At 41.5% G+C, this 23,235-nt stretch overlaps 2 protein-coding genes across 2 annotated transcripts; both read left to right on the forward strand.

Annotated features, from left to right (window-relative positions):
- The first annotated feature begins 989 nt into the window (after positions 1–989).
- si:rp71-68n21.9 (kelch-like protein 9) lies at positions 990–18,038 on the forward strand. Its single transcript, XM_037110585.1, has 11 exons — positions 990–1,165; positions 3,460–3,516; positions 4,736–4,881; positions 5,532–5,698; positions 6,000–6,132; positions 7,689–7,885; positions 8,182–8,257; positions 8,426–8,983; positions 9,607–9,786; positions 10,046–10,159; positions 15,253–18,038. Exons 2-11 carry the CDS (start codon positions 3,512–3,514, stop codon positions 15,747–15,749), a joined length of 2,073 nt encoding a protein of 690 aa, XP_036966480.1. The 5' UTR covers positions 990–1,165; positions 3,460–3,511; the 3' UTR covers positions 15,750–18,038.
- Positions 18,039–19,606: 1,568 nt separating this feature from the next.
- hsd3b1 (hydroxy-delta-5-steroid dehydrogenase, 3 beta- and steroid delta-isomerase 1) lies at positions 19,607–22,594 on the forward strand. The gene is made up of 3 exons (XM_037108629.1): positions 19,607–19,992; positions 20,457–20,621; positions 21,018–22,594. The coding sequence occupies exons 1-3, from the start codon at positions 19,842–19,844 to the stop codon at positions 21,824–21,826; spliced, it is 1,125 nt and encodes a 374-aa protein (XP_036964524.1). The 5' UTR covers positions 19,607–19,841; the 3' UTR covers positions 21,827–22,594.
- Positions 22,595–23,235: the final 641 nt, after the last annotated feature.

Consider the following 23,235-nt stretch of genomic DNA (forward strand, 5'->3'; position numbering starts at 1 on the left):
TTCTCCCTGCACAACTCGTCAGGTTGTTGTTTGCCCCAAAACTACTTGGGAAAGTTTAGGAAAAGAGTTCACTTTCTTAAATGATTAAATATATGTTTGTTAACTTGACTCTTGGTCACAAATGGGAAATTGGCCTAATGGGCTTTAGGCGGACCATCTGGTGTATGATCCATCCAACCAGTTGGACATCTGTAGCTCTTTAAACTACTGCACTGCAGTGGCCACTACAAGAAGTGATGCTGAGTAAATTACAGTGGCCAACTTAGAAACACACACACACACACACACACACACACACTAGCCTGATCAAGATCTTTTACACAGGAAGGAGTGGTGCTCATACCACCTCTGTCCACCAGGGCTGCCAGAAACGAGACAAAATGAAAGTTCCTTGCAGCAGCTTCGATGCAGGGAAGATTCAGGTGCAGTGTTTAAGTATTTATCAGTGATAGAGGCACATAGGTGCCACAATAATCCGTAGCAGATATGGGTGTTCGTTTTCTGTGTTTTAAATCTCTAACAAAACTAATATAATCCTGTTATTCCAATGATCAGTAAAGAAAGACAGATCTGTGATTGTACTTTGTTTCAGTCACAAGTCTGATTAAAAAAAAAGCGAAATTAAAGGACCAACAACCTTTTCATTTATAGTTTTTGTGTAAGGTTGTGTTAGCATGTTATACGTTTTGATCTTTCAGCCAACAAAAGGCATAAAAATGCCGTAAGTTGTAGGAATGAGTGACAAACAATTTTAGACAACATGATCCTCCATTTTGGTTCTCATGCTTGTCTATCTCTACAGATAACTGAAGGCCTGCGAGAGTGCATGTATATATTTAAAAAAATAATAATAATAAATTTAAAAAACTTGTGAAAGCTATTGTTTAGCTCACTAATGACATCACCATTGTGACACTTAGGGGTGGGAAGTGTCAAGATGCAGAAGAGGCACAAACAGTGAGAAAGAGAAGTAGCACAGGAAGTGACTGAGGTCTCGGTTAAGGCAAAGAAACGGTAGTGCTCACCCAGATGCTTCAACTCTCCAACCAGACAGCGCAGTGCAGCAGACATTTTCTGCTCAGAGGATCCAACCGGTTCTGGTTGGTTAGACGAACAGGCTGGAGGGAAGCCTCGGGTCCAGTCTGCTGAGGAGGATTTCTTCCAGGTAGGTCCCTAATAGGTGTCCTTCTTGCACAATTGTGACAATAAAGTACCACAAATCCATACATGTGTGTCCATATGGCTCTGATTCCGCCAGTGCTGGATGAAGTATTCAGATGCTTTAATAAAGTAAAATTACAAATGACACACCATGAAAATACTGAAGTACAAGTAAAAGTCCTACATTAAAAACCTGTTGGATTTATTATCAGTAAAAGTACTGTATTGTGTAGCAAAATGTTACCTGTCAGTGTTTTCCTTTTATAGCAGATGTTAATGTGTCATTTTACTGCTGCTTACATTTGAGGTTAGCTTATCTTAACTGATATATGTATATATAAATATATAAATATATATATATACTGCTCTGGTGTCAGAACACGGCCTGTTTTCAACTTTGTGACATTTTCAAGCTAATCCGAGAGGTATTGTAAATTTTAGAGTTTATCTTGCTTACATTTCACAGCAAACATTCAAAATAAACACATCTGGAGATACATGCTTTGCATAGACAGGAAGGGTATGAAAATGAGTCTAAAGCTGCCAGATAAATGAGAACACCTTCTTCCTCTGTGGTATAGTAAAGCAAAGGGCATCAAGTTGCATAAAATGCACATCATTCTGTTTTGTGTGACACTGAGCGACTGTGTGTCCTCACCACACCTGTCAGCTGAAGGAGAGCTTGAGGGTCGTCATCAACAAAGGCCATTTTTGTTCTTCAAATTCCACTGTCATCGATGTTGCAACAGTCACTCACACATTTAACCAGCACATTGTGCTCTCAGATAAAGTCTTCTGTATTAAATGATTCTCTAAATGTGGTAAAAAAAAAAAAAAAAAACACAGCTGCAATGAAACAAATAAGTCTCTCAGACCACAAGCACATAACAATTATGATTACAGAAAAGAAATGGCCTGTAAACAATTAAAGGATAACACAGTGCAGTTACAGAGCAACAGAAAGTGCAACAGGAACAACAGATAACCAGACAATGGTAACTAAATGAGACAACATACACCCTCAATGCGATAAGTGAGATATTGTTCATAATTGTGTTGCACAGAAAGATTGTTATTATTTCTGTAAAATTCTACAGAAGAATTGGGTTTAATAATGTTAAACATGTACGGTTTCCGTGCTCATAAAAGCAAATCACTACTGGAAGATACATGTCAGTTGTTTGCTCTACCTTACCACAAGGGATTAGAATACAATAATATTTCTGGTGCTGCATGTGCTTACAAAACAGCACACCTTTAAATAGCAACAGTGAAGCCTCTGACACGGCTGGTTTTATCTGGTGATAAACATGCTACCTGGAGATTCAGACTGCAACATGGAGGATGTTGAAAATTACTATTTTACTGTCAGCAAACCTACTAGATAAATATTCATAGAATTTTCACTGTCCAGATTATGTGATCTATGCATGTTGTTAGACACGAATCACCTTTTAGACAGTTGATGCTATCTGCCAACGAGCCGCGCCACATCAAACATGGTGTGAAAAAGAGAACGTGACAGCATTGTGACTTTGTATAGAGGATTTTTTTAGACACAATTCTGTCTTGATTGTTGAGTGAGACACTAATGCAGGATTCTATTATTAAAATTTTAGGACAAGCTTGTATAAGAAAATGTAGTTTGCAGTCTCTGAAGGCCGCTCTTAAAACCAGAAATAACGAGGATTGTGAGGGAAATGATTAAACATGTCCATATTTATCCAATATATAAGTCTATTCTTATTCATGTATAAGATCAAAAGTAAATTCCTAAATGATCAAGTTTAATTCTTTAAATTTAAAAAGTTGAAGCAGAATCTGGAAACAGTAGTAACTGGAAGTGAGTCCTGCCAGCATTGTGCTCAGTGGAGTGAGCCCAGTGGCTGAGGGTAATAATGGAGGAATGCAGGTGCTATTCATTTTCAATGACAGTTGAATAGCACCTGAAAGCGCACAAGGTAGGAGGAGAAGTAAAGCAAAAAATAAAATGTATTTATATAATGGAATGCGCAGAATGAGTTAAGAAGTCTCCAGCAGCCTGAGGAGAGAAGCTGCCCTCTGGTCTGCTGGGTGCAGTGGGTGTTGGGTTGGATCGATAATGAGTCACTTTACTGAAGTGATATTTTTAAATGAACATGGGAGCACGTAAGCGAACTTCTGATTATACTTATACATAGGTCTGAAAACTTCCTGTAGATGACTTCTTCTGGGGTCAGAACAGCTGACTGTACACGTCTGTGACTGTGTGTCTGTGTGAAATCTGTCCACTGAAGCTCCTCTTTTGTCTCCACACAGGAGGTCTCATCAGCGTAACAGAAGTCCACAACCCCAACAAGAGGCCAATGAAATGGGGTAAGACAGTTTTTGCATTGTCAATATATAATGAGAATTATGAACCCAGTTACCTCAATACATGTTAGCTAGGTGTGTTTCTGCAAAGCCACAGAACAGCATGTTTCTTTATGCTGTAACTTTACAGCTGTTTAGGTTGAATTTTCTATTTCTGTCTTGTCACAACGGTGCTCTTAGTGTTAGGAGCAAAAAGCACCAGGTGAGGGTTTGGAAAACAGCATGGTTCGGCTTAAAAGACCTTTTATGGATGCCAGCCATGATCGTGGACGGAGATGCCTGAGACACAGCTGGAAATGTTTGGCAGATCTCCTCAAACAATGTTGGGTTTTGTCACCACAAACAATCCCCAGGTGTCCTCACAAATATACTCAGTGCAGTCGGTCGTTTGCTAGTCTCGTTGCGCTTGAAATAGCGCAACTGCCATCCCCTATACCTCCGTAAGTCACAGCCAGCTTATGAGCATATAACATGAACTTGATGTGTCACATTTGCCAGTTTCACCTACATCTTTGATTATTTGACCTCCTGCATACTTAGTATTCTACAGGATGCACAATGAATCAATAACCGCTGAAAGTCTGAATTGAGTGTGAGCACAGAGAGGTGCTGTGTATCTGTCAAGACCTAGCAATCATTTCAAGAGTAACAGCAGGTTCCAGTCCTGTGTTTTAAATCATGCTGGTTGGCTCAAGTTTGGTGCTAATTAAGTACATTTTCCATTAAAAAATAGACATACTGCACTATTCTTTCACTCTATTCTTTCACTATTTCAAGCAATGTTTACTTTTTACATACTTTTTATTTATGTCTGTGAGTATGTTCTTTAACTTCTGATTGGGCTGAACTTACTGTAAGTGAGTAGCTTGGCAGGAAATAGTTTCAAGAGAGGAAGTCATTCGCTGGTTCCTCCCTCTCAGGTCGCAGGGGAAACAATACAGAAGGACATTTGGATGCCACGATGTCAAATGCTTCGGATTAGAGAAGGTGAAAGTGCAGCTCTAGGCCCTTTAATGAGTCATTGTCAGCTAAAAAGAAACTGGAGGAAGTGGCAGCCTCCTTGCACTCAACCTCAGAGAAGTGACAAACTGCCAGTGCGTGAAACTCTGAAAAATAAAAACAATGTGTTGGATGCACTCCACTTAAGTCACGAAATGAGATTGTGGTGAAGGATGGGGGGGGGGGGCTGCTCTTGAAATGACCCGCACCTCATCCTCTGTAGGGGAAGTGGAGATGACAGCGGGCCGGGGAGGCTGAGCCGCAGACTGTCTCGCCTGAGCGGCAGGCATCAGAACAGAGATCCTCCGAGACCTCCAGCCCAGCCAGAAAGACCCCCTGCTCCTCCACCTGACAGGCCTGTTCAGCAAGGTGTGTGTCCTCACTGGCACTCAGTAGATTTACAATGCTATAACTGAGTAACTAAGTACATGTGCTTGTGAATCATCCTTAAAGGCGAGTTTAAACCAAAAATGGTGTCCTGCTCAACCTCATGACAATGAAAAGTAAGGTCTGGAGCTGGAGCTTCACAGTGAAACAGTGTTGCAGCATCCTCCATTTCCATCTTATGCTAAAAAAAATTATGCATACTTTGTTTCTCTCCATCAGTACATTTCAGAATTTATCTGACACAATATTTGGTGGTTAATTTTCAGATAAAAACTCCACATCACCTGATGAGTTACCGAATTATGATGCGTTATAATAGATTACACATGAAGTAGATGAATTAGCTCTGCGTCGAAAAGTAAAGTACTACTTTCAAAAAACGATCATGATGCAGTAATACACTGACTGGGGCAATTTATGAGTACTCTTCATTTTGATACTTTCACATTTTGATGCTAATACTTCTGGGGTTACAAGAGTAGAATAGCAGACTGGTAGTTCTAAAAGCAAAAGGCAAAGAAAGGAAGATCATTAAACAAACAGTCATAAAAGTTTTAGTGGCTGAGTAGTTTAATGTACTCATCAGGACATTCCTCATCTCTAAATATCTGTTCTTTATTTGAATCTTACAGATGACAGACCTCCACAAGCTCCCTCTCCGGCCTTGGCTCCTGCTCCAGCTCCTCTCCCCATGGAAATGCCACCTAAGCGTCCAGATAAGTCCACAAAGCCCAAACTCCCCCCTCGGCCGCTGTCTAAGGTGTTCTGTAGCGGTGAACATGGAGCAGCTGTGTTGCAGGTACATCTGTTTTTTTATATTAACTAACTGAGTGGCTCTGAGTTATGAACTTATTCTGGGGCACAAATATGAAAATAAACATCTTTTACAAATGTAATTTTCCTTTTTTTCTCAAGAACTACATTATGCTTAAAGCATGATCACTCCTGTCTTTAAGGGGATTTTTATTTCTTTCATTGAAAATAAATTCACTTCCATCTGCACTCCACCAAATCCAACACCATCAACACAGTGAGGAGGCAGAGCAGACTGTAGTAACCAGTCCCCAAAGTGGTTTCTGAACATCTCGTACATCCCACAGGGCTTTGATTCATTCCGGGCAGATGCGACTCTCTGCGATGTCATCTTGGTTCCTGGGGACAGCAAGGAAACTTTCCCAGTCCACAGAGTCATCATGGCGTCATCCAGCGACTATTTCAAGGCGATGTTTACTGGTGGGTTCCTCTGTTCTATTAGACCAGAAGCAGACCGTGTGGGACGTTAGCAGGGCTGCCAAGTTTACCAACATTTAGAGCAATATCTTATTTTGAATTGACGTTAGGGTTAGACTGTATGTCATCTTTTGGTCTTAACCATCAATATTTGCTGATTCTCTCACTCACCTCCATGTCAGCTGCTCTCCCTGCCCTGTTCATACACATATTGCACATTAAGATTAGACTGCTGTGATGTCATTTTTCAGTTTTATTCAGTCATTATTTCTCCTGTCTGCACACACAAGAGCTGGTGGTGCCTGTGGTGATTTGGGTGACTTTTGAAAGTGCCACTGTAGGTAGCAGCTCCACCAAGAGCCCTCCACTTTTCCCCTGTTTTCTACTGTCTTCTCCACTTTTTCCTCTGCTGTGTCATCGTCTGTCTCCTCTGCTCTCTCATCCTCTGTGTCCCCTGGAGTCTCATCCTCCTCCACTGTGTCAATCCTTATCAAATTCAAAGTCTCTTGCACTGTTTCCTCTGACTCCTCTGACTCCTGGTAAGTTTTTTGGCAGGGGGGTGGCTGACCCCTCGCTGGCCAGAATGAAAGCTGGTCTTTCCGCTTCTTCCGTGACGTCTTTGAAACAGAAAGAAAAGAACCGTAGTGTGTTGTGACGGAATGACTCTCAGTCTCGAAAACTAGCTTCTACCCCGTAAATCCCATTAGCTCATGGTGTCAGTTTGCTCACGAGCAAATGACGGATTTCTTTTTTTAAATCCAATCTGATTGGATGGGATTAAGCCAATGAGGGGCAGAGTAGTACGAGCAAGTACGGCAAGCAGCAAGTGAGGAAATGTATTAGAGGGGGACATGATTATTTGTCCTGAGGTTGGTACTGTAAAGGCTGTGTCCTCTGTTTTATTGCAGTTTTAGTACATCTCAGATTGAGCTTGTCAGGCCATCATTAGCATGCTTACATGTCATCTGTAGACCTTAAGGTGATAGTTGGGGTCTTTTGATGTGTTGGGTTGTAATGAGGTTCTCACCTCTTTAGGTGAGCCTTCTTTCAGGTGGCTAAAATATGTCTTGCTGTCGGTCACTTTCAGCAGTACAATGCTCTGCTTGTCTACTGCAGGTAATACAGATAAACGCCTCATACAAAACCACATCAGAGGACCCCAACAATCAGTTTAAGAATCACTAGTGTGTGTAACACCGTGTGTGTGATTGTGCAGCCTCGGAATGACCTGGCACATTGCGATCCCCACAGCTACACCGCTAGCTTTGCTGAGATAAATACCACCAGTAGTCACATTTCCATTTGTAGATTAATAATCTGACACAGTAAAAGAAAAGAGGAAGGACTTGTTCACATTCTGCATTTACATTCGACACCATCATTAACTGCATTACTATTACTATCCTCACAGAGATTGAGCAGCCAGGATTTACTGTGTCAGCTGTGTCTGTGTCTTGCTGACTGTGCACTCTGACGTCATGCCTGCACCACACAAATCCTCTGTAATGAGGCAGAATCGTTCACTGACCTTGTCTTTGTACTTGTCTCTCCTTGTGCAGGAGGCATGAGGGAGCAGGAGATGAGAGAGATCAAGCTGCATGGGGTCACTAAGTTGGGTTTAAAGAACATCATAGACTTCATTTACACATCCAAAGTCAGCCTGGACATGGGTAATCTCCAGGATACACTGGAGGCCGCCAACTTCTTGCAGGTCATGCCTGTCCTGAGGTTCTGTAACCAGCTCCTGAGCAGTGAGGTGAGAGGCTGTTGTTTTCAGTGTAATGTCACTCACCGGTGACGTCGCAGAAATTCATTATTGAAAGGTTTTTTATATTCAGTTATGCTGGAGGTCTAACTCGTTAAGCTGCCAGATCCCTCTGAGTGCTTCACTGTCCTTCAATGCCCCCAATTATACTGGCCAGAATACATTTTTGAGTGACCTGCGCGTGTGATGATTAACGCCTTGGGCTGCAAAATAGGGAAAGTAATGAAGAGGGACACAGATAATTGTTAATCAACTGAATGCATTCCCTTTGTTTCTCTTCGGCGCAGATCACAATTGATAACTGTGTGGAGGTGGAGCGAATCGCCATAGACTTGCTTCTGGAGGACGTGCAGCAAAATATAGGTGAGAATACAGCTTTACTCAATGCGTATAACATGAGGATGAGTTGAAATTTGAAAGTTAGAGTTTGATACTCAGAAAACCCCACAACTAGTCAGTCCATCCATTACTCCATATTTATTTGTCTGCTAAAACTCAAGATTAGTGCTGATCCTCTTTGTTGTGTCCTAGGTGAGTTTGTGAGCCAGAACCTCTCAGTGCTGGTGGAGTGCGACCGCTACCTCCAGCTCTCTGAGACCACCATGGCCAACGCTCTCTCCAGCAACTCCCTGGAGGGTTTCTCTGAGATGGAGCTCTACCACATCGCGCGAGGGTGGCTGGACCATGACCAACCCAATCGCCGCTCCTCTGTCTACAACTTGATGCGTCACATTCGCTTCCCACTCATGAACCCTGGCGAGCTCATTCAGATCTCCCAGGATGACGAGGAGGAGGGAGACTCCATGATGCGCTCTGAAACGGCCTGCGTGAACCTCCTGCTGGAGGCCAGCAACTACCAGATGATGCCCTACATGCAGCCAGCTCTGCAAACTGAGAGAACACAAATACGCTCAGACGCCACCCACATTCTGGCGCTGGGCGGTGTGATGCGACAGCAGCTGGTGGTGAGCCGTGAGCTGAGGCTGTATGATGAAAAGAGCGGCCACTGGAGGGCCCTGAAGCCCATGGAGGTGCCGCGTTACCAGCATGGTGTGGCTCTTCTGGGTGGCTTCCTCTTCATTGTTGGAGGTCAGGGCGCTTACACGTCACTCTGTACACTCAGGACGATATTCAAATCAAGCTGTCTATTATATTTCTATCTATATCTGCTGAGGGAACATTCTCCAACATGTTGCATCGCCACCACACGGTAGGGTGAGACAAGGCATATTTTGTTGGTTGCAGTCTGCAGCCTCACCACTCGATGCCCCCAAATCCTACACACTTGACTTATAACATGGGCATTTAATTAGGGACAAACGCTAAAAATCCTAGCTCACGGAAACGTAACCCCAAGTCATATTTAGCTTGTTGACAAAGGAACTTTGGTCCTAAACAATCAGCAACATTTTTTTAATTACTTTCTAATTTGTAAGTTGAGTTATAAGCTTCAGTTTGTAGGATAGTTGACTGTTGGGTCTCATTCCCAACTCAAATACGATTTATTTTGGGTTGTGGCCAACCAAGTCATAGCATAGCTGTCTTACAAATTGGAGCTTTAATTACTTGTACTTGAAGTCATGTTACATAATGCATCATCGAGACTGAGAAGCATGAATGAATGCTTTACTAAAAATAGAATTGAATCACAGGCTATCATGTATCCTCCACTGTATTTACCACTCTTATTTTTATTCTTGTCGTCCTCTCAGGCCAAAGTACATATGACACCAAGGGTAAGACGGCCATAGACAGTGCCTACCGCTATGACCCACGATTCGACAAGTGGCTTCAGATTGCTTCACTCAATGAGAAGAGGACTTTCTTCCACCTGAGCGCTCTGAAGGGGAAACTGTTTGCAGTCGGAGGAAGGAATGCCTCGGGAGAGATCGGTGAGCTGCTTCTAATCCTTGTTCCTTTTTTTACTCACTACTGTCTAATATTAGCATATAAATTTTTTTTTTTTTTTCAGATTATCGGTTCTGAAACAAGTATTTCAGTTCCTCCCACCGCTGCTACTATCACTGCTCCTTACTTCAGCTATTACTGCTGTTAATGCTACTACTGATTTTTCGCTGGTCAAAAAACAAATCTATGCGAGTCACAACTTTTGTACTGACACAGTCTTACCCCAAATATCACTTTGATCAGACACGGTGGAATGCTACAACCTGAAGAAAAATGAATGGACGCTTGTGGCCAACATGGTGGAGCCTCACTATGGACATGCTGGAACTGTTCACGGGGACCTCATGTACATTTCAGGTAACACTGTTCAACACGCAGTCAGTGTCAATTTTTTGTCTTGAATGAACCATGTAGACTCATCCTATTTTCTTACAACTGACACTGTAAGGGATTTGTAAGGACTATCTTTGTAGTTCAGACTGTACCAAAAAAATGAAGGGACATGGGAGCTTCAAATCAGTTTGAATGGTAAAAATCAAGAGGTATGTCTTAAGTTAATGGAAGTGGCTTGCCCATAAATTTTACATAAATCAGTAGACTATAACAGTTAAAGGTTCATAGATTTGGCATTTTACAACACCAGGGTTGCAAAATGGATCTGAGTTGAAGTGCATTCATGCAACACAAGAGAAACAAAAAACGTCCTTACATCATTGTTTGTAATATGGCCAGTAATGGTGGTGTCATCTACATACTCTTCAACAGACTTCTCCTGGTGTCAGGGAGTGCACTCATGGGTGTACAGTGTGAACCGGAGGGGGCTGAGCACACAGCCATGTGATTCTAATCTCCAGTGTTGAGTACATAACTGTAGGTTAGAAATTTCTGATCCAGGGATACATACATTAAACATTTGCTGACAACATTAAACCAATTGAAACGCCCCTTAAATGTGTTTAAATGTATTAGGATATTGATCAGGGGTACATAGGATCCTCAGAACATAGCTGCGCTCCCATTCATTTTCTCTGCTGTGCAGTCTGAATACATCCTCCCAAAACAGGCAATGTACTGCCTTGTTAGTTATATAATCTCAGGAAAATTTACATCAATTTGCACCCACTTGTGTCTCTCCATTGACTAATTGCATGGCATCAAACATTAACTTACGTTCTGTCTGAAAACACTGTTAATTGTAATTTGCTAAGTTTACCTCTATTTTAATTCAACTGTGATAAAGTACCAGAGATGGGATAAAGATGCAGATTAAAAACTTAAAAATAATAAAATAACCCAGCGAGTTGCTAAAATACCACTATGACTGTATTAAACTGACTCATGTGACCATCTGTTCTGCTACCTCTCTGGTTAAGTCGTGGTCAGGCTTAGTAAGAACTCTGTGGTCAGGGGGAGATCGCTGTCAGGGTCAGTGTGACAGAGAGCTAGCCCTTGTGGTGAAAAAGAGAGCAACACAGGCTGTTCTCAGGCAAGAGGGCATGACTTTCTCACACGGTCTCCAATGCTGATGACTTTCTTTGAGCGTTTAAGATAACTTCCTCAATTTTGTTGCAGCTATCCAACAGCATTATGCAATGTACTGACAGAGAGGACAGTCATCCTTTACACAATCAACACAGGTCATGTCACCAGCAACGGTGCTTTTAAACATGTAATTTGTAATTCTGCACTGCAATGCCTAAAAACTACTAGACCTTTGTTGTTGTGTTGTGTACCTACATTATCCCAATTGTTCCATCAATGTTCAAACCAGGGAAATACACAAGTTAACTCAACACAAGGTGGGTTTCATTCAGGCGCCTCTCGCTACTTTTGGGGTCAAATTTAAACATTTCTGGGTCACATGAGATGATGTTGTTTAATGGTGTTTTTCACCACAAGCTAAGTGATGACTGGTGTGTATTGGGGTTACTTACACAGTGTTTTTTCCACCACAAACAGCCAGCCATTGCTATAATAAAAATTAGGCGTAAGCTGACATTAACAAGCAAAGGCACACACTAATTCAGCACCCACCAGAGACTCTGGTTCTCGCTCTTCCTCCTCGCCTCTTTGTAATGTTACGTTCATGAAGAAAAATACATTTCTTTCCAGGGATAGTGTAAAACCATTGGTAGGAACATGCGTAGTGTCACTGCATGTGTTTTTTTGCATGTGGGTCCTTGTGCATGTGCGTCTGAGTCTGCGTCTATGTCTGCGTTTGCGCTTTTGCATTTGCGATAAACTAGGAACCAGTCACAGAATAACTTGTCTGAAGCACTACTAGAGGTTAAAAAAAAAAAAAGATTTGAAGAATAAAAATAATTGAAAATTCCACAGAACACCATCAAAATGAAGGGAAATGTGAAGAAGGAAAGAGAACATTTTGACTGATTTCAGCTTTGGGTTGTTGACAGTGGAAATAAAGGCATCTTGTGTGTACACTGTCTTCATTCACAGCTAACACTGTTTTCTGAAGGGACTGTCTAAAAGTGTGTAAAATGTTCCATTTTGATGCAATGAATTATTGACTTGCTTGCTTGCCTGACCTATTTGAAACCACTTCCTGTTTAGCAGCAACTTCTGTTGAGCTACTGTCAGCCTGCTCTCAGACAGGTTTCCCAGCAACCTTGGACAGGAAACTCAGGTTAAGTGCGGAAACGCTAGTTTCACATATAGGACGAAGAAACAGGAAACGCAAAGACCTGTGGTTAAAGCAGTTCACAGTATCATGCAACAAATTTAAAGCCCACAGCTTTCAGAAACTGTGGGGGTGTCATACTTATCAGAAAATGCAACACTGTTGTATTTAATTCACATACTGATTGTCTAACACACTCAGGTTTAGTATAATTTAATCAAAAAATGTAGTCAAAGCTTAAAAGTTGCGGGACAGTTGATATAGATTTTATCGTTTCTACCTCTATGTAGGCATATACATGATATTCTGCTCTACTCAAGAGAAAGATTCATAAACAAACCAGGGAGTCTTGAGCTTATCAGAGTGTTATGTCTGTACGGCATACTTATGTTGACAGCAGAAACAGCTCAACATGAGCTCTCCTAGTAGGAAATACAGTATCTTGTGATCTGGCCTGGTTTAGTCTGCTTCTGAGAAATAGACGTGGCTCTCAGTGGGTTGGTAAATGTTCAGATACAGTATACTCATGCAGAAAGGTAATTTGTGAAAGCTCCTACTGGAAGCTGCTGCTCAGTTTATTCAACATGAGGCAACATTATTTCCATGTTGTAAGTCAGAATAACCAAAAAAGTCACATGAAGGTGACATTAGTGGAGAAAAAATCTTTTCACCTGCTTTACACTTATAAAACAACAACATTATCTATCAATTTTAGGTGAATTGAACTTTTTCACATACACATATAAACAGGACCTTTACACTTGCACTTGAGTATATGGAGAGATTTCAGACTAAGGCGGCTGCCCTGTAATCTGGTGCCCTAGGCAGTGAGGGGTTCGGTGCCTTGCACAAGCGCACCTCGCCAGTGCCCAGGAGGTGAACTGGCATCTCTCCAGCCATCAGCTCACACTCTGACTGGACCCCAAGCCAAGTCCCGACAGGCCGAGCTTCATCTGCCCAAAAAATGACCATGTTGGATAACTGTTGTTGAACATTGGAGAAAAAAATGGGACACCAATTCTGCAAAGTTTAGAGCCCCTGAGCACCCGAGAGATCATTAGTTTTATCTTGTGCACGCATGAAAAGCAGCTTATTGCACAACTGGGTCATTTGATTCAAAGCCACCTTAAGAAAATGTTGCATAAAGAGTTGTTTGATTTATCCACCCATTGTCTGGAGAAGAAAGTGATAATGTTTACAATACCACTATCATTGATGAAGAAGCATTTCATGTTACAGTTGGTTTACATGCTTGTGGAGAGGTTGCACCGTGTGGGGTGGATAATAGATGTGACTTAAAATGATGTTCAGTATAAATTAATAGTTCATTGCAAATGCTTTAAAGACACAAATGCAAAACACCTATATGGCAAAAGGAAGTGGTTAAGTCACCAGACAAGAAAATGTGCTTTTGCATGTTGAAGTCTGTTGATTACGAATAATATATGTTACGCCTGTTGAAGGGCATTTTTCAGGAAATATTGGGTCTTTAAAGTTTCATGCTTGGTTTCTACAATTATAACTTTTACAATAATGTTGAAAGAACAAGATCTTCAGTATCAGAACATGTAGTATATTTCACTGTATGTCACTTTGAGAACACTTCTGAGCCAATCAAACCTTCACTGTGTCTGTAGAAGAGAAAACATGACGGATTAATCCTTTATCCCTCTCACACCCAACACATAAAGTGTTATAAAACAACAAATAGCAACAGTACTAGTGACTTCAGTGTGAACAGTTACACCTTTTTGTGCATCTTCCTGTTCCTCTTTGCAGTAAGGACAATAACAACCTTGAGCTTTACAGAGGAATGATCAGAACGATTTTGATATCAGATGATATTTTAGAGAATGGAGGGTAATAAAATAAAACTTCAAAATCAGTGTGTTAGTAAAAAGTAACCACAAGAAAAGAAAGACCTCATTTTTAGATGATCTATAGATGGCATTGTCTTCAGTGGGTGAAAGCAGGTGCGTTGGCCACATCTGCTTTTGTGTCTGGTCAAAGGAAAGTACCTGAACACTCATCCATGTTAGAACAGAGTCATTGTACCCAGAGTGACCAAGACAACCTTGAATCAAACAGACCAGCTTTGTCCCCTCAAAAAGAATGACTTATATACTCCGATGCTAAAATCAGTAATAAAACTATTAGTTTATTCATATATGGACAACAGTTAACCATATGATAACACTATTTTGGATTGTTGTAGATTGAGTATTTGTCTTTAGTTTAACAGTAAAAATAAAAAATCATTAACTGAGTCACTGAACATGCATGTCATTTCCCACTTTATTTTAAAAAATAAAGACTGCTTTTAATTTCTGCTTATGTGTCAACGCAGTCAAATGGATAAATAGCTGCAGACCTAAAATTAGTTTTTTTTCCCCAGGAATGTTTAAGTGTTGAAAATGTCATGTCATTGTCCAAACCGCTTATCCCTTTCCATGGGGTTGCGGGGTGTTGCTGCTGGAGCCAATTCCAGCCTTGTGTCAGGGCGAGGGCAGGGTGTTCCCTGGATAAGTCGCCTGCTCATCGCAGGGCCCTCACTAGTGAGCTAGTGGTTCAGTATCTCACTCAAGGACACTTCAACATGCAGCTCAGCCCGGAGCTGGGATTTGAACCAGTGACCTTCCGATCACTAGTCGACCTTCCGATCACTAGTTGACCTGCTCTACCCGCTGAGCTACAGCCGCTGTTGCAAATGTTCCAGTATTTACTATATAACACTCATAAGTACCTGCAAGATCTTTTTTAAGAATAATTTGAACACACTGTAAAATTAGTCTGATTATCTTTTGTCACACAGGAGGCATCACCCGTGACACCTTCCAGAAGGAGCTTTGGTGTTACGATCCCGTCGCTGACACGTGGAGTCGACGGGCCGACATGATGGAGCTCCGCGGCCTGCACTGCATGTGCACCGTGGGAGACAAACTCTACGTCATGGGCGGGAATCATTTCCGAGGCAGCAGCGACTACGACGACGTCCTGGGCTGTGAATACTACAGCCCAGAGACAGACCAGTGGACAATGGTGGCGGCGATGCCCCGGGGCCAGAGCGATGTTGGTGTGACGGTGTTTAACGGGCAGATCTACGTGGTGGGAGGGTACTCCTGGAACAGCAGGTGCATGGTTGACATTGTGCAGCGGTATGATCCAGAGCGGGACGTGTGGGACAGGGTGTTCAACGTGCTGGAGCCTCTGGGTGGGATCCGTGCCTGTACTATGACAGTTCATCTGCCGGAGGGATCAGTGGATGAGGCGCAGATTCAGGATTGTCCGCTGCCCACGGCGAAGAACTGATCGAGCACCTTCAAACAGGGGGGTTTCCAGCCTCTGCCTCTGTCAGACCAGAATCGGCAAGAAGAAATACGCTGAAGGCGGAAAAACAGGAAGCAGTGTGGGTGGCAAACACAAGCTGCTGGTGCAAGCATGGCTAGCTAGTTAACAATGGCATTCAACAATTTCAAAATTCTGCACCTTTCTGTCAAACACTTTATGTCATTTCCTGTCCTTTCATTTCTGGTTGGCCATGCAACATGGCTCCTGCTCCGCTTCTCGTTTTGTCGCAGACTGCAGTTTCACTCAATATGTCACTAATTAAAGGTCAAACCCACCCTCCCTCTTAGCAGCGCTGGAAATCTATTCAGTGGACATTGGGTTTTGCTGTTTCACAGATCATAGTTCAATCAGATTGATTTCTGAGGCAAATAGATTTCAGGCTGTAGCCTGGAGTGTTATCCATAGGCCAAAAGACCACTATACGAAGTTCCAAGCGAGTTAAAGTGGCAGCAGATGTGCACAGCTGTAATGTGAGTTTATTGGCTCCCACTGAACTGTAGTTTCGGGAACCTAGCTAGCTTCTATTAATGTCCATACAAAGAGCCATATGAATTGTGGCCTGCTGCTTTATAGCCATGTAGCAAGATCCAGCCAGTCATCTGAGTAAATATCCCAAGTTTGTGGAAAATCCTATGAGCCACTGTGGTTGATTTAGTAACTCATGAGTGACCCTGACATCACCTCCACCGCTGAAACCTCTGGAGAAACTGCAGAGGGTGAGGCTAACACGCCTAACAATGGTCGACATATATGCAACAGCTACCGACGTGTTTATTCATGGGACCAGAGGCCTCCAGTACTGATAGTTACTGTCGGCCAAGTTAATTATGCAACAGAATTCTATACAAAAGGTTTGCTCTGTCTCTCAATCACCTGAGGGGTTCTTGGCCTTAAAAAACGTTCAGTTAAGCTGTGTGAACCGATCCAGTCATTTCTCACTATGGATCTCATGAATAGGTCAAAAACATGTCAAAACGATGACGCACAAGCTGAAAGGAACAAACTGAACTCTCTCAAAATCTAGTTAGTTATGTGTTTTTAATGTTTCTTTTTTTTAATTATGAGGAATTTCTATGGATAGTAATTCATAAGATGAGAGTTGCACTGTGGCTGTATGGAATTCAGTACACATATGTATCACATGAGCTAAACCGAACTGGAAATTGCCCATTTCGAATGTAGTGCTCCTTTTTTTTTTCAATTTACTGGTATTGTACTTTACTACACCTTTAACCTGATCTTAAATGTTCTCAGGGTAATCTTAACAACTTTGTGATGAAGATTCTAATGAGCCGCCCTGAAACAGGAAGTTCATTCAACTCTGCATGGTCCAATTTACTCCAAAATTGAGGTTTATGATGAGAGACTCATCCTGAATACATTTACATAACAAAAATCATGTAAAGTCATAGGACAACCTAGTGGCAAATAGGAAATTGTGTTGTTTTTTTTTATTATTTTGATATAATCCTCGTAGCCTCTTGAAGAGGTCCACTTCAAATTAAAATAGAAAATGGTACATGGTGAATATTGTGAGTTTTCAGTTGTACATGGTTTAATCTTCCCCAAACTTCACTCATTTCATAAAGGACCAGTCTGAGGACTACTACGTCATAATTATTTGGAGTTATCCACATTGCGCCGCCTACTGGCAACAGGAAGTAAACCTCTCCTGACAATCATCATAATTTATTATGATATTTTCACGGTGCAGTCGTCCCTTAATAGACTTGAGTCTAAAGAGTTATTTGTGTCGACTGTTTGCCTCTGGCCATGGTAAGGGCCCATTCCACACTGCAACTTTTTATTTAATCATCATTCAGAACTTTAAAATGATTCTCCATTTGTAATCAACACAAACAGTCACATTTTCCAAATAAAACTGAGTGAAAAAGCCAATTATACGACAGAAATGATGCACCAACAGACGTGCGCAAATGGAATTCCTTTCAAAAAAGTTCGTCAAAGCAGATTACTTCTGAGAAGGCCCTTGCGATGTAGTTAAATGTACTATTGAATTATCTATACTGATTGCATAACCTGTGACTATGAAGCAAAACATTCTGTGCTTTTCCACTATCAGCTCCACTATCAGCCTCTTTCGTGCCCCCCACAAAGGATTTCATTTCTGTACCTCGTTTCCATAACACAAGCTCAGTCAGTTACTGTCACAGGAAAAATAAATGTTGGATTTTGTATATTTATATCGATATTCAGTGTTCTGAGTTGAAAATAAAATGCTTATTATGATCTCTGTCTTACACAAAGAATCACATTATTTACTGTCAGAGATGTTCCATCCTATTAAGTGTTATAACACAAACACACACACACACACACACACACACACACACACAAGCACATTCTTTGATGAAGTTACCCTTGAGGCTTCGTCCTTCACCCCTAGATAAGACAGCAGACAGTGAGACAGCAGTGATATCAACCGCTCTACCAAGGACGACAAATGCTGAGAAGCAGATGGCCACGATACAAGTGTAGGCTTAGTGATGCATAACATGTTATTGAAAATACTAAATCAGTGTAGACCTACTGCTGCAAAACCACGCAACACTCACACTTTCCATCATAACATCAACTGATCAATCTTTGGTTTGGCCACCCAGTAGACAGATGAAACCTTGACATGTCAGATCTTGTTTTCCTTAACTGATCTAGCCATGTGCCTTCATCTGGAGTAGAAAGCACTTGGTATGAAGAATATACAAGAGTACTGATCTACTCATCTTTCCGTTTAAAGGAACCTAAAACTAAAACTGTTCCTCTGAATTTCTAAACAGAGCAGTGAAAAGGGCACTGAAGATATAAAAAAACGTACTGCACTTCAAAGCAAAGATCTCCTGTCCCCTCTGCTGCTGCTGTCAATAAACGTTTAAAATATACAGAAAGGGGAATTAGCAGAGTTACATGACGCTGAGTTTTGTTCAAGAGAGAAGAGACACTCCACAGTGTTCAGGCGAAGACAGAGATGTGCTTCAGAAAGAAAGAAAAGTGTTGAATAGCAGCCCACTGCTGGGTGGTTTCGGCTGTATAATGCATCATAATCGATTCTCTAATCCCATGTTTCTTACTCATTATCTTTATCTGCCATAAAATATATTCATAGAATATATCTAACAAAGAAAAAATGAATAAACTGATCATTGTATGTATAAAATCTTGACCTACAAACTATAACTATGCAATAAATGAATACTGGAGTAAAATGTACAATATCTTCTGTATCAAGACTTTACACACATCAACCATACAACCGGTTTATTTTTAATTAAATCTGTATTGTTATAGATGGAACTACCGAATAGCATAGAAAAGCTGCTAACGGGCCTTTACTTGTAACATGTATGCATCAGAGTGTACAATTTTATATACACTAATATGGTGAATATAGCACTCTGTTGAGCCATCTGGCATAATCAATACTTTTACTACTTTGGTATTTTGCTGCCAGCACTTGAGTAGATTAATTTATGTTAAGATATCTATTAGGAGTAAGTGTAAGCAGTATAAGTAGTAGTCTGAGTAGTTTTACAATGAGTCCTGTATCAGTTGTATTATTTCATCTTGGTAGATGTCACATCAGAATCAGGCTGTGTATCACATGCTTTGCCGGCATTTCCCCTGTAACAATCTGCCTTTTCTAGTCAAATTAAACACGACATCCGTCCCTGACATGTAAAAAATTCCCAGCCCCACCTCGTCTAGCCCAAGAAAGCATCACATTCTCCCAAAGTAGCGAAGCCCGTCCTCTTTTTTTTTTTTTTTTTCACGCTGCCTTGGAGCAGTTCATTTGTTGTGATTTTTTCTTGTCCAGATTTGAGTTTACAAAAGGTGGATGTGCTGAGGCTGGGAGGGCAGAGGGTGCCGTCGCTCTCCTGCAGACAGAACCAAAACATCCACGGACAAAAGCTGTGTTCTTTTATTTCAGCTTTCAGCTCTTTCTCTCAAGAGGCCCTTCCAAAGCCTCGTTTCAAGAGAGGTTTTCAGGATTTTTTTTTTGGTGTTGTTCTCATACCAAGAGAGAACTAACGTGTGATGTCTCTGAGGGGTGATGTGTGCGTGGTGACGGGAGCCTGTGGATTCCTGGGGAAGAGGCTGGTGAGGCTGCTGCTGGAGGAGGAGAGCATGGCTGAGATCCGCCTGATGGACAAACACGTACCAACCAAACTTTTAGACACTCTGGAGGGTAAAATCCGTCTTCTCACAAATTGCTCACCTTTTCTCTCTCTTTCTCTCTAATATTTATGAGGCTGTAGAACACTGATATCACGGGAACACTTTGTGATGCTACTTGTTTTATAGACGTATTTAAATACAGAGAGCCGCGCTGAGAACCAAAGTTTTCTAGGAGTGTCCAAGACAGACCAAGCAGTGATTACAGACTTATAATGTTGAATGATTATTGGAGGTCTTATCGTTCTCTCAACTAAAATAAAAGACTCTGGCTGATATAAATGTTGAAATCTCAGAGTATTTTGTCACCAACCCATTATATGAGGTGCACAGTGCTCTGTATTATTTGTGACTGCTTTACAGATGTGCAGTTTCTGAGGTGAAAAAGGCATAAGAAAACTCTGTTGATTTGTATAATAAGCGAGCCATGTATTGTGTTAATGGATGGGAGTTCATCCTTGATGTTCTGTGTGTCAGACTGTAGAGGGGACACGAAGTTGAGTATATTCGAGGGGGACATCAGAGACGCAGACTTCCTGAAAAAAACCTGTCGAGGTGCGTCAACTGTCTTCCACATTGCATCCATCATCGACGTCAATGATTCAGTGGAGCCCAGTGAGATATACGGTGTCAATGTCAAAGGTAAGGCAGCCGCTTTAATCCACTGAAACTTCTGCTGGGCAGCTACAGTCTTTGTCCATGGATATGACTGAATTACTTTAATTAATCAACTTATTTATGCCCACTGACACATTTCACTGTTTCCCATACAGTAACTTTTTCTTGTATAACAGAACTCCTCACAAGCTACCAGCACTCTTTTCTGCTTCCTCCATGTCAGGTTCTCTGGGCTGATCATAGAGGCCCTGAATAAACTGCATTAACAGGGTGCACTACTTAACTCTTATTTTTACCTTCTTGCCTACCTTCTATATTCTCTACTGATGCTTGAAGTGCTCCTATGAGATGTGTAGTTAGACAGTGATTCAGATTTTCTTAGTTACTTTATGAACTATGAACAGTGTCCTTGCTTTGCAGGAACTCAGCTGCTTCTGGAGGCATGTATTCAAGAGAACGTGGTGTCCTTCATCTACACCAGCACAATAGAGGTGCTGGGACCAAACTCCCAGGGTGAGCCTATTGTTAACGGCAACGAGGACACAGTTTACGAATGTGCTCTGAAGTTTAACTACAGCAAGACCAAACGGGAGGCAGAGCAGAGAACCCTGCAGGCGCACAGTGAGGTGCTCCACAATGGAGGTCGACTGGCCACCTGCGCCCTCAGACCTATGTATATTTACGGGGAAGGCTGCCGCTTCCTGCTGGGCCACATGTGTGACGGCATTCGAAACAAGGACGTTCTCTATCGCATGTCTCTACCTGACGCCCTAGTGAATCCTGTCTACGTGGGAAACGTGGCCGCGGCCCACCTCCAAGCAGCCCGCAGCCTTAAAGATCCACAAAAAAGACATGTTGTCGGAGGAAAGTTCTACTACGTTTCCGATGACACACCACATGTGAGTTATTCGGACTTTAACCACGTCATGTTGTCACCTCTGGGCTTCAGCATTCAAGAGAAACTCCCAGTGCCTCTCGGCCTCTTCTACGTCATCTGCTTCTTAATGGAGGTGCTCTGCATGGTGATCCGACCGTTGGTACGTGTTGTCCCGCCGCTGAACCGCCAGCTTCTCACCATGTTGAACACGCCTTTCAGCTTCAACTATCAGAAGGCCCAGAGGGACCTGGGATATGTCCCCAGACACAGCTGGGAGGAAGCACGCAAACGCACCATTGAATGGCTCGCCGTGCAGTTGCCAATGGAAAGAGAAAGAATAAGAGCTAAATAATGGCTGAAAAGTTGTTAGGACTATCAGTCGCATGAATGTTAAAATGAATGTTAAAAAGTTATCAGTTTGTCTGTTTGTGACCTTTCTGTTTTTCTGCATGACTAACACTATTGTCCTGTGGGCATAAGCAATAAAAACAAAAGTTCAGTGACGGTAAACGTGAGGAACTCAAGAGTCATTCAAAAACATATGGTAGTCATCACTGTTGATGTTTTTTTTAAAGCACAATTGGTGTTTTGCTCTGTTATTTGGTATTGTTATGGCATCTTTCAGATAATCTGGAAATGTTTAGCAATTCTTCGTTGTTTGTTTATCTGCTATAACCACTAGGAGTCTCCAAATCCTACTCCCCTGGGATTAAAGGTCCAGTGTGTATGATTTAGGTTGATTTAGTGGCAGAAGTGGAACATAATATTCGTAATTATATTTACATTAATTAATAATCTCTTGAAACTAATAATCTTTTCATTTTTAATACCTTAGAATGAGCCTTGTATATCAACAGAGGGAACAGGTCCTTTTCCAATGACTGCCCTGTTGCACAACTATGTTTCTCCAGTAACCCAGAAAAAGCAAACCAAACACTGGATGTAGAGTGGGCCGCCATAAGGGAGGGTTAAACGAGGTGTGTTCAGTTATTTGCAACCACATCGCTAGAGATGCCACTAAATCTTTCACACTGAACTCAGGACTAATGTTCAGTATGACCTGTTGTTCCTGTAGTTTATTGCCATGTTTTGAGTGCTATTAAAGGTTATTGTGAAAAAAACATCTTCACTGATTGTACATTTTTAACATATTAATATTAGTTAACAGTAGTTTATGTATGTATTCATTGTCCACATTATGTATAAGGCATGCAGACTTGTTTTATAGTAGATCAAAATAATTAACAGTATTCATAGGTGAAATGTGTTTTATTGGGTTCAACTTAGATCTTAAATATTCTGGTCATTAGGCTCTAAATCCCTGTGTGATTACCCAGAATGACTGCCAACGGCAACATTTACTCCTGACCCAGTTTCCTTGAAATGAATGACACTTTTTGTGTAATTACTTTAAAACGAGAAACAAGAAACAAGAACAAGTGAAACCCACTGTTTATTCATAACCGTAGCTAATTACACAACCACTTTGAACAGAAACACAATGATTATTAAATACGATAAACTGATTAAAGATTAAACATAGGGATTAAATCAAATAAATTCCGCTGAGTATTTTCCTGCATATTTACAAAGGGTATTGTTTATGTAATGGTGAAACATTGATGCGGATAATTGATTTTCTCAGAGACAACAGGGTTAGCTCTCCTCGCAAACATACGCACAACTGTGGACAGCCACACACCAACACACAAGCCAGTGGGCAGCCAGGCCAGAGTCCAGCATTTAAAACAAACACAGCCA

The sequence above is a fragment of the Acanthopagrus latus genome, chromosome 9, assembly GCF_904848185.1.
Source record: "Acanthopagrus latus isolate v.2019 chromosome 9, fAcaLat1.1, whole genome shotgun sequence".
Lineage (NCBI taxonomy): Eukaryota > Metazoa > Chordata > Actinopteri > Spariformes > Sparidae > Acanthopagrus > Acanthopagrus latus.

Coding starts and splice junctions, on each gene's coding strand:
- hsd3b1 (XM_037108629.1), top strand. CDS start 19,842: ATGTCTCTGAGGGGTGATGTGTGCGTGGTGACGGGAGCCTGTGGATTC. Junction 19,993..20,456: donor ACTTTTAGACACTCTGGAGG/GTAAAATCCGTC, acceptor TCTGTGTGTCAG/ACTGTAGAGGGGACACGAAG. Junction 20,622..21,017: donor ATACGGTGTCAATGTCAAAG/GTAAGGCAGCCG, acceptor CTTGCTTTGCAG/GAACTCAGCTGCTTCTGGAG.
- si:rp71-68n21.9 (XM_037110585.1), top strand. Junction 8,258..8,425: donor GGACGTGCAGCAAAATATAG/GTGAGAATACAG, acceptor GTTGTGTCCTAG/GTGAGTTTGTGAGCCAGAAC. Junction 8,984..9,606: donor CTTCCTCTTCATTGTTGGAG/GTCAGGGCGCTT, acceptor TCGTCCTCTCAG/GCCAAAGTACATATGACACC.